Source organism: Lingula anatina, chromosome 8, assembly GCF_051362555.1.
Source record: "Lingula anatina isolate TDL-2025a chromosome 8, LinAna3.0, whole genome shotgun sequence".
Classification (NCBI taxonomy): Eukaryota; Metazoa; Brachiopoda; class Lingulata; order Lingulida; family Lingulidae; genus Lingula; species Lingula anatina.
Window position 1 is genome coordinate 11,694,162 of NC_141774.1, and position 12,299 is coordinate 11,706,460.

At 34.0% G+C, this 12,299-nt stretch overlaps 1 protein-coding gene across 1 annotated transcript; it reads right to left on the reverse strand.

Annotated features, from left to right (window-relative positions):
* Positions 1 to 1,400: 1,400 nt before the first annotated feature.
* Positions 1,401 to 4,961, reverse strand: LOC147760346 (uncharacterized). Its single transcript, XM_087018748.1, has 5 exons — positions 4,808 to 4,961; positions 4,438 to 4,496; positions 3,052 to 3,131; positions 2,400 to 2,482; positions 1,401 to 2,171 (listed from the first exon to the last, which is right to left on the reverse strand). The coding sequence occupies exons 1-5, from the start codon at positions 4,959 to 4,961 to the stop codon at positions 1,402 to 1,404; spliced, it is 1,146 nt and encodes a 381-aa protein (XP_086874874.1). The 3' UTR covers position 1,401.
* Between the last annotated feature and the right edge of the window lie 7,338 nt (positions 4,962 to 12,299).

The window sequence follows — 12,299 nt, forward strand, 5'->3', positions numbered from 1 at the left end:
ACAATGCATTAACGGTTGAATTTTATATAACGCTGTTGACTCTGTATATGAATGATAAAATATGTTGAAATAACTGTGAATTACAAATTATCGTCTTTCGTTCTGTGTGGATATCAGACTAATGGAATGAACTATCGAAGGTCTTATATGTATACAATGATAAGGACACATTTTTCTATATATGGTTAATTACTTTAAAAATATGACATCAATTCAAACACTAAACCTGGAAAAGGAATGGTGATCCATATAAAATATCAATTGTAGATATAAGTGATAAATTAACCTTTTTCCTCAAAAATATAACAGGCAATGGAAACAAGTTAGCATCGACAATTTTTTCGAAAATTTGTCTTTATAAGGCAATGTCAACTTTAATTTTCCCATACTTTTGAGAAAATATTAGCAGAAGAATCTTCCAAATCGGTATTTTCGACAAATTTTCAACAACTTCTTTGCATCTGGTTCAAACGGAAAGTATTGGTAGATTCTTATACACTTTCTTATACACTTTTGTATAATAAATCATTAAACGCAAGCAATATATACATCTCACAAACTTGAATACAAAGATGCATATATGAAAAAAAATATATCATTGTACTAGTTTCAAGCACTGTACATAAATCTCCCACAGATTTTTTATTTTTGGTCCATTCTTTTAACATTGTCAACTCCTTCAGGAGTAGTACAGATACCAGTAACTGCATGTAGCTGCAACTTGAAGCGCTCAGAGTTGACACGTACAAGTAATTAATAAAAAAAGTTATATACATACAGAGTCTATACTGCCACGGCAACCGTATCAAAGAAGGCACAGAAAAGGCTTTTGATTCCCGGTATCAAAGTAATCATTTTACTGATGCAGCTGTTCCTACAAGAGGCGCAACGGAAGACGGAGAAATGATCCAACAGCAGGTGGCTTAAAGCATGGCTGAGTTCTTAGTGAAGGGACAACATATGACTTTTTTACTTTGACATTGCTCTAAAGTTCATGGCCAAGACCCTCACCGAGAGTTGTTTTAAAATATTTTAGATAGGAATGGTTAATAATGAGGATGAACCTTATAGTCGAAAATCAAAATTTTGCAGGACATCACCGGGTAAGTTTATCGTTTATAAGTTAAGGTTGTTTGAAAGTAATCCAAGAACAACGTGAAATGTTTTAACAATAAAAAAAAATCAATTTAACCAGCAATAACCTCAGTGATTATAATTTTCAAATTCAACAGCAAAGCTTCGCCAAACAGATACTATTCAAAGGAGGGCGTTCGTAATTTTTTTTTTTCAATATTACTTGCCATCCATCACATCTCTTAAATAGTTCGATAAACAAATCTACAGCCCAGCTCCCGTAGGATAGCAGACATCGTACAAAGTCACCGATGAACGGCCAACTATCTATGGACCCCCGTGACAGTTTTCAGTGGGTTTGGAAGTTTGGAAGTAAAACCTCTTTGTCGATTGGCTTAAATACTGAGCAATTTGGTGTTTATTTTTTTCATCAGAAATCTTTCTCAGTTTTACCTGCACGTGTCGAAAGAGTTCATGTATATCCTGGATGACAGGGATTTCCTCCACTAAGCACTGGGTAAAGGGGCTCAGAGAAGACTCATTACAGCCAGCATAAGCAGGGGTACCATCAGAAGTAGAAAGTATTTTAATAATATCGTAGCCACGTTTAGTTTTGTTTAATTCTTCTAGATGAGCTGTGTGTTTCTTGATATCATTTTCTATTGACGCTGGACCTTTTCCTTCGGTCCCTTGACCTCGGCATGCGTCTGTTATATATATTTTGACATCTGCATCTGTTTCCCCTAAGTTTAACAGAATCTTGTCCTCATCAATTGTATCGTTATTCTGACAAAGAAGTTGCGCGGCACCGTTTTCTGAAATTTTCCCGTGACCCGAAAAATAAAAAAGGACAACTGCATCTTTTTGCTTGCCCCACCCTTCTATTACATCCATGATATCCTTTTCATTTGCATCCTTTAATATGGTTACCTCAAATGGCTGGTTAAGGGAACTCAAAACCTTATACATCTCATCTGCATCATTTTCACAAGACGGCAGACTTGGAGCTGGACCACAAGAATAGTTGTTGCCCACTACTAGAGCCAAACGCTTCTCATGGTGGCACACAGCCTCTGGAGAGGGTACCGAACTGAGTTCTGTTGAATAAATAACGTAATAAATAACAGTCCAGGAGGTACCACTGATTTTTAACGTAAAATTCGACTCTGGTGCTGGTAAAAAGTACTTAATCTGATTACCTTTGATTTGTGTCTGATGTTGGATAATAACTTAGGCGCACCACCAACTCAACTTTGAGCAGGTGAGTGTGAACAGTAAGCTTTTTTCTCAAGACATAATGATTATATATTTGAAAATGAGCTTACCTGGCGGTTCTGAATCAAGCCCTCCCAACCGATCTCTGATAAGGCCGTAGAATGTGTCTGATGGTTTGTCATTTGTATATTTCCTTAACATTAAAAATACAATTCAATATATACATATATACATGTACACTGTATATACTCCCCTACCAAAAAAAATAAAAAATAAAAAAAAAAAATCACACAAGATACGAAGCGTGACGAAATGAAGAAAATTATGTAATAAACCAATATTTTAATTCAGATATCTAGAACCATGTTTCACAAAATCTGACATCTACTGAACAAGCTTACCATCGAGAAGCCAAAGCCATATGTAAGTAGTTTGTACAGTATATTTTGGATTTGAGGACACCCCTGGCGCGTCTGTGCGCGGAGTCAGAAAAGTTATGTAACGCTTGTGATGGTGTAGGGGTAACACTTTTTTGATAGGGGAGTATATTTAGTTTTCAAGTTAGCATTTACATAATTGAAGACTGAATCTTTTTTATAAATGATTTTTTTTAAATGTGGATTTTCATGCCCAATAAAATCTCAGTACAGTATAGACATACATGCAAATACAATTCTACAGTTGGTGTACATAGAAGTACTTTAAACTTTAAATGTGCTAATTATCTTTCCTGGAAAATAACGCGAGCGTGCATTATCTTACCACCCAATGTGATTATCACATCCCGAGCAGTAGATTATTTCCCATTCATATCCCTTGTACCACGTGAAGTAGCTTGTTTTCTTGGAATTCAATAAGAAACTGGTATAAATGTGGTATCTAAACGTTTTTCAAATTTTTGAAAAATAAGAGAGGCAAGTATTTAAAGTTTAAAAATATTGAAATACATCAGATCATGTATATATGGCCCTTTGACAAAACGTATCTTTCAAAATACCAAATTTAAGGCATCAAAAATAACCTGCCTGTTTCTTACTGGTATTATTCCTCCACATATTGCAAATAATACAAGGTACAAGAGAACAGCGTTTCTGAGAAACTCAAAATGACTGATAAAGATGATGCCTAGCTGATGTCTGATTAAAGGATATATGATAGTGGGTACACTTCGACATAAAGATGGGCTGTAACACTGTGGGTGTTATAAACCTTGTAAGACTATGAATTTTTTGTTATTCTTTCAGTACGTTACGTAGAAATATTGCTTTTGGAAGCTACTGTCTACACCATATAATATTGGCAATTGCGTCCGTGAATACGCTACAGTTGCACCTGTGATTCGGCAGGAATACAATGTATGTGAGACATGCGTAATACAGTTATGTGTGTATTTTCAATAAATGATATATAAACATTTTGATTCTATAATCCATTTACGTGCATGATGACATATTCATACTTGGTTCATGACAAAAAAAGTACCAGGCAAGGTGAGTTAACCTGTGCAAACTCGATTATGAAGCCCACTTATAGTGTGACCTAGCTACTTTTAAATCATGAAGGATTTTTGTTCTCTTTTGGTGGATCTTTGGGCGCTTGAAGGCTATTTTCGCCAGCAAATTTTATGTGAATATGTCTCTTCAGAGTATCTTTTTAAAAAGATATCAGTCTGTATTATGAGAGATAAAGTGACAAGGGGGAATATTTGATAAAGAAAGAAGCAGGTATATGTCCGGACCGGTTTTGGCAAAAGCTCATATTTTAGAATATAGATTATTGCTCTCTTGTGACACGTCGTAAAGAAAAAACATTTTCTGTGGGCTAAAAATGAATAAAGCTATTATATGTAGACAATTTCTATCATATTCTTGGCATTTTCATCATTTATCATTCTGAAACTGAAACCACTGTTATCTAACACTCATTGTTGTTAAAGTTCTAGGAATTGACCGCAATCTGCCCTGGTAAAAAAACTGAAAAAAAAAAAAAAAGAAACTCGCCATGATTAAAAATAGACACTGCTAAAATAACCTATAAATCGACATAAATATGATTATTAAAATCACTTCTTTATGTGTTCTATGTGCAGTGGCGACGAGGAAAAAATGTATTTACAGAAAGGGAATAACAATGCAAAAGATGACATACCCCGCCAGCCGCTCTGTAATTTATGCATTTTGACACTGGCACAATGAGAAAATGGTATCCTGAAATTGAAGAGTAAAATAATTCCCATATTGCGCCTTATCTAAATTGTAAAAAAGTTAACATAACATTTCTTATTTCAACAGAGGGGAGGAATGTACAATTATATAACAACAACAACAGTAATAACACTAATAACAGCAAGATTGCTCTTTTGTTTCGTTATTTTATCGATTATGTATCATGATGTATACAACTTCAATATAATTCAACGCACCAAAAGCATTTGAAATCATCCCACTTTCGGACTTTACAATTATCATTTCAGTGCCTCGGCGCTGGCCATTTCACATTGCTTTATCATAATACTCACCACCGGGGTTCGTTACCCTTTCCAACCTTATTCCATGGACTCCAGCAATTGCTATCCTTTCACTCGAATCCCGTTCACCTTCTCTCCGTGTAACATTTCGCTCCTGGAGGTGCATTGCCTCAGCAAGCGGGGTGTTGCATTCAGCACACCACATGACGGCTAGGTAAACAAAAACGATATGCAAACATTAAATGAGGGTATAAGGATCTTTGCAGGTATACCATGCATGCCGCTTCTCCGTTACCCACTTGGAAATTTTGGTGTATTTCGAATGTGAGTGCTTGCTCGCGTTACCTATTTATCAAATAAGTTACCGGCACAATGTCGCGATATATGTCTTGAATATCTCTCGGCAATCGATATCACTCTGGTGATAGTGTTTCATCTTGCACTTATTGCTATATAACAAGAAACAAATAGAAGACGTCTCTCTCTCTCTCTCTCTCATTTGTGTTTCATGTTAATAGTAGGCTTGTTAAGGACCAAAAATTGGCCAAACGCTGCATTTTATAGTACAAATGTCTAACTTGGCATAAATGTTCCTTGGGCCAAAAGAAAAAATTTTATCCAAAGAGACACCCTCTATCGATGCATAAATTAGTATAAATTATGCAAATTAGGTGCCAAAATATATAATATTTCATATTTCCATTAATTTCTGGCCTAGAAATATGTACAGATTATCAAACCTGACTAAATTAGGGACAAGGAACCCATTTTTGATCATTTGGAAGCAATTGGTGGCCATTTTGTGCCTCAAATCCAAGATGGCCGCCATCCGCCATTTTGAAAGTGGACATAATTTTGTTATTTTATGTTGAATTTTGAAGTGTTTGGTCTATATATACTTGATATATATATTGATTCCTACTAGCGTTCACACATATCTTGGTAGGCACTTAAAACACCCTCTTTGTCCCTTCAAATCACCTTCTATCACTAAAACAATATCAAAAATGACTTTTGCACCCCCAAAATAGTAGGAATCAATATATATATTGCTTCCAAATGATCAAAAATGAGTTCCTTGTCCCTAATTTAGTCAGGTTTGACAATCTGTACATATTTCTAGGCCAAAAATTAATGGAAATATGAAATATTATATATTTTGGCACCTAATTTACATAATTTATGCTAATTTATGCATCGATAGAGGGTGTCTCTTTGGATAAAAATTTTTCTTTTGGCCCAAGGAACATTTATGCCAAGTTAGACATTTGTACTATAAAATGCAGCGTTTGACCCCTTAACAAGCCTACTAGTAGGCTTGTTAAGGACCAAAAATTGGCCAAACGCTGCATTTTATAGTACAAATGTCTAACTTGGCATAAATGTTCCTTGGGCCAAAAGAAAAAATTTTATCCAAAGAGACACCCTCTATCGATGCATAAATTAGTATAAATTATGCAAATTAGGTGCCAAAATATATAATATTTCATATTTCCATTAATTTCTGGCCTAGAAATATGTACAGATTATCAAACCTGACTAAATTAGGGACAAGGAACCCATTTTTGATCATTTGGAAGCAATTGGTGGCCATTTTGTGCCTCAAATCCAAGATGGCCGCCATCCGCCATTTTGAAAGTGGACATAATTTTGTTATTTTATGTTGAATTTTGAAGTGTTTGGTCTATATATACTTGATATATATATTGATTCCTACTAGCGTTCACACATATCTTGGTAGGCACTTAAAACACCCTCTTTGTCCCTTCAAATCACCTTCTATCACTAAAACAATATCAAAAATGACTTTTGCACCCCCAAAATAGTAGGAATCAATATATATATTGCTTCCAAATGATCAAAAATGAGTTCCTTGTCCCTAATTTAGTCAGGTTTGACAATCTGTACATATTTCTAGGCCAAAAATTAATGGAAATATGAAATATTATATATTTTGGCACCTAATTTGCATAATTTATGCTAATTTATGCATCGATAGAGGGTGTCTCTTTGGATAAAAATTTTTCTTTTGGCCCAAGGAACATTTATGCCAAGTTAGACATTTGTACTATAAAATGCAGCGTTTGACCCCTTAACAAGCCTACTATAATAACTTTAACCCCGTATGTACAAATCTGCATTTGCTGTGAAAACGTATTCATTTGTAGAATTGCGCATAATAACGATAAAGGACGTTACACAGATAGACTTCACCTTCTTGATGAGGTCCCTGTAAGTTCTTGATCACAAGTCCAATAAAATACTGCTGGCCCTTTATGAATTTCCTAGTGAAAGAATATCTTTCCTAAGCAATCAACATTATGACAACATTATGACAAATATATTACGTGATTGAGATTGAATTTTCGTGATTGATATTTTAGAAGGGAATACTAATTATCTTTGCTTCTGGTAAGCATGTTTACAAGAAGTACCTACCCATATGTATATTAATTAAAATAAACAGAAATAAATGTTACAAAAATATCTGAGAACAACAATGAATAAACTTTCAATCAAAGAGATCATCCCCCCCCCCCAAAAAAAAAAAAAAAAAAAAAAAAAAAAAGAGGATAATAGAAATTCTCTTCAGGACTGCAAATAAATGAAACCCTAATTTTAATTAAAAAAAACATAAAGGAAGAATCTTGAACAGATTATGAAACACTTCAGAATTAGTCAAACCAGTCGGATCGCCGTATAACACTATGGCACGCTGGATAAGCGGGCAGCTTGACATACCATCCTAGAAATTGTCTGCATTCTTGGCAGTGCACCTCAACCCAACTGTACCCTCCAAACCACGGAAAAGTCTCCAACACCTACAACGCAAATATACATAGTTCTCAGCTGATGGGTAATAGGAAGTGATCAATGATTATTTCTGAAGAGTTTTTACCTGTCTCTTTTCATAAGAAGTTAATCCATAAGAGTCACCTTGTATGAGAAAATGTGAAAAAAAGCAAATGGTGTGTAAAAGGGAATTTTAGATTGCATGATGTTTGTCTTTTGGAGTATTTTGCTTATGATGCTATAATTCTCTATAAAAGATAACACGATAACTTTTTTCTAGTGTATAATCTACATTGAGTGACGGAAATGCATTGTATATACACTTCAAGAGCAAAGAAATGAATCGTTGAGCAATTGTGAAAGACAACGGTTTTACTTGTTCAAGTTTTAGTAAGTAGAAAGCTTACCGCTTCATCGTCCCAATCAACCCGTGCGCCTTCGACCCTCACAATCACGTGTAGATAATCTGAAATATAGGATAACATAATTTCCCTTTTAGACATTCACAGAATTTTATAGGACATCCTATATGAATTTTTCGTAAATGACCGCCTATGCTTATATCATAAATATTGAGAAAAATATAATTTGAAAACATCGTGTAATCCAAAAGTGCAGCAATCACATTTTGTACGCCATGTTTCGGTCAATTTTTGCTTGGTTCTTTATGAATCAATGTCTATTTTAAACTTAGATAAGGGAACACACATTTATTCATTATTGTTTCTTCAACTGAAATTGATGATGGTCAAAAACTCACTGTGTTGGTTTTTGAAACTCCACGTTTGCACATTTTCACCAAACAAGCGGAATCGTTTTTTTGCAGTAAAACCGTGTTGTGTCTTTACGTCATCGTTGATGATTTTTCTGGCATGAGAAATAAATGCCCCACACTTGCAGTTTATATGTCCTACGCACAAATAAAAATATGCTTTGTGATCTCTGGAAACGAATCAGACTTTAAAATTGAAAAAGTGACATAAATTACTTCAAAAAACTAAGAATTTGCAAGCTGGCGATTTCTATATCCTACTTGACTTTGCACATCTTGAATATAAAATAACACTAATGAAAAGAAATGGACTGTGGATGTTTTCATATATACTAGTATGTTATCACCTTGATCATCAGACGGGGTTTCGTCCTCAGCAATGCCTGCACAGTCAGACACTATTTTCTTTTCCATGATCGCCTCAGATTCTAGTTTTGAAAACACTTTGGTTATATTGGTTAAGGGACAGGCTGAAAATGATGCTTGTTTTTGACTAAAAGCAAACATAAATGACGTGCGACAGTGGCCCGGTGTTGTAATGTAGAAATAGATTACATTATTAGCTCCATTACAGTTATTTTTAAATAACTTAACCGCAAGGCAGACAGGCATGCGCTTACAAAACATAACCTCCTTGGTGGAGGTAATAATGATTGCAATGTTAACCCAACGGAAGGCGAACTCTTATAAAGTCATCTGTTTTCATGTCAGAATTTGGAAATTTATAAGTCACTGGATACTATACTTAATATCGTTTCTTTCTATTTCATATACATTGATCATTCATAACATCTGACAAATAAATTGCTAATGTGAAACTTTTAAAATATAAAAAAAAATACATATAACACTCCATTTTGAAAAGTGCGGTTCTGATAAACGTGCATTTTTTTATCTGGACGTTGACTTCAGAATCTAAATATTACACACGTTGTCCTCCTAACATATGTACAGTGCTTATATATTTCGTCCTATACTTTCTCATGATGAACCTTAGTTAAATGACAACCTGCAGGTATGTTTTTGATAAAAAAATATAGAAATGTTTAAAACAGTTACCGATTTGGTTCTTCACATCAAATGTACGCAGACCACGGCTTACAGCATACACCGCTGCTCGCTGGCTTTTGCTGATTATTGGCACCTCAGCTACTCTTTTATACCTTATTTATGACACAAAAATATCCCCGATTTGTGTTATTGTAATGGAAGTGTTCTTTCCAAGAATGCCCATATCTGTGATATTAATTATTAATTGTATTGATTAGTAGTCATTACGATTATATATTGTTTGATTAAAAGTGAACATCTTGTACTTTAAACTTGTCACTCAACCAACGCAACACAAGCAAATGATGTTAATATATAACCAAAATGGAAGCAGCCTCCACATTGTACTAAGTGCATATGACATTAGCTATATGCCAGAAGGGGCGACGTTTAATTTTTAATTTCATTTAATCTATATATTTATTAGTTTATTTAATTTTTTTGGGGGGATGGTTGAAGGAGGGTGACTATGCTATTATATTGTTATTATTACCCCCGACTGGAAGAAAATGTACTCGAGGTCCCCTTAATATGTGAATTTGTGTATCTTTTTGCAGCGTAATGCAATCTTATATGGACAGATTTGTAAAAAAATTCAGAATATGTGGCACGGGACAATAATATGGTCATTTAATTTAATGTCCTCATCTTTTGCGTACACACCGGACGTAATTTCCAATTGCGCAATTAACTGTTTTTCGTGTACTTGGTATCCTCATCATTGTTCCATAAGATACATCATTCGTAGATGAGTCATATTTATGAAAGTAAGTTCGTTACACCTAAGAATTCTAATCATTTCTATATCTATTGTGCACATAATGCTAGTGCAATAGGCGAATGCAGTATACAGTCTTTGAAATTATATCGTTTAATTTTTATTGTTTGATATATATTTTTATTTTTATTTATTTATTTATTTATTTATTTTTTGACATAATCTGAGGGTACGATTTTCATGTATGTAACAAATAGGTAAAGAAGAGACTATAAGAATTTGGAGGTGAACGGTATTTTCTTTCATAACTCATCCCTGAATGGTGTATCTTATCGAAAAATGATGGAGATACTAAGTTAAAGAAATACAGATAATTAGGGACTTTGAAATAACTTACTGGTGTGTACGCAAAAAGTAATGGCATTGAATTAATTGACCATTTTCACACATCTACTGTACATATAATGCTAGTGTAATAGGATAATGCAGTAGACATACTTTGAAAATCTATCTTTTTAAATGTTAATCTTCCTTTCGTCCCAAACTGATGGCACGATTTTCAAGTCTGCCTGCGTCCCCAAGCAGTACGTTATTGTCACTGTGACAATATGGAAATGTTAATATCTCTTTCCAAGAATGTCCATATCTGTGATATTAATTATTACTTTTATTGATTAGTGGTCATTACGATTATATACTGTTTGATTAAAAGTGAATATCTTGTACTTTAAACTTGTCACTCTACCATCGCACCACAAGGAAATGATGTTAATGTATAACCAAATGGTATCAGACTCCATACTGCACTAAGTGCATTTGACATTAGCAGTAGGGTTGACGTTTTATTTTTTATTTTATTTTATTTTTGAATACATTTGATTTCATTTATTTATTTCTTAGTTTATTTGATTTTTTTTTTTTTTTTTTTTTTTTTTGGGGGGGGGGGTAGAGGAGGGTGACTATGCTATAGTTATCATTACCCCCGACAGGAAGAAAATGTTCTCGAGGTCCCCTTAATATGTGAATTTATCTTTTCGCACGTAATGCAAACTAATATGGACAGATTTGTAAAAATATTCAGGATATGTGACAGTGGACAACAGTATGGTCAATTAATTCAATGTCCTTATCTTTTGCGTTCATACTGGGAAGTAATTTCCAATTGCGCAATTAACTGTTTTTCGTGTACTTTGTATCCTCATCATTAGTCCATAAAATACCTCATTCGTGGCATGGATGAGTCATATTTATGATAGTAAGTTCGGTACACCTAAGAATTCTAATCATTTCTATATCTATTGTGCATACATGTATAATGCTGGTGCAATAGGCGTATGCAATAGATATTCTTTAAAAATCTATTATTTAAATTCTATAACAATAATAATTATTATTATTATTAACACAAACTGAGGGTACGATTTTCGAGTCTGCCAGCGCCCCCGATCAGTACGTTATCCCCACATCAATTAATACTATATGCCGTATAGTTAACGGTTTTTATGGAAACAAGGTGGTACCATGCAGATTCAACACTGTATTAGGTGTATACAGCATTAACCATACTCCGGAAGGGGTGACCTTTTTATCATAATTTTTTAATTAATTAATTAATTAATCAATTATTTAATTAATTAATTTATTTTTATTTATTTATTTATTTATCTATTTTTATTTTTTGGATGAGTGGGGGGTGATTATGCTCGGTCCCCTACTTTGGGAATTTGTTTGTTTGTTTGTCTTTTCACAGCATATGCAAAAATACGTGGTAAGATCTCCTAAACATTTTCATGTATGCGACAAATAGGTAAAGAAAGAGATTATTAGAATTCGGAGGTGTACAGTATTTTCTTTCATAACTCATCCCTGAATGATGGGGATACTAAGTAAAAGAAAAACAGTTCATTAGGGACTTTGAAATTACTTCCTGGTGTGTACGCAAAAAGTAATGACATTGAATTAATTGACCATTTTCCACACATCTACCGTACATATAATGCTAGTGTAATAGGAGAATGCAGTAGACATTCTTTGAAAATCTCTCATTTAAAATTTTAATTTTCCTTTCGTCCCAAACTGGGGGTACGATTTTCAAGTCCGCCTACGCCCCCGAGCAGTACGTTCTTGTCACATCAGTTAAAAAATTTAGCCGTATAGTTAATGGTTTTTAAAGAAAGTAGTTTGCATGGGCCTCTCATTCGTTGTCGTGT

Bases quoted from the DNA above. Each gene is read 5' to 3' on its own strand.
- LOC147760346 (XM_087018748.1), bottom strand. From the start codon at position 4,961: ATGTGGTGTGCTGAATGCAACACCCCGCTTGCTGAGGCAATGCACCTC. The intron at 3,132-4,437 runs GTATGTCATCTT...TTGAATTCCAAG, and splicing joins ATTACAGAGCGGCTGGCGGG to AAAACAAGCTACTTCACGTG. The intron at 2,172-2,399 runs GTAAGCTCATTT...TTTATTCAACAG, and splicing joins GCTTGATTCAGAACCGCCAG to AACTCAGTTCGGTACCCTCT.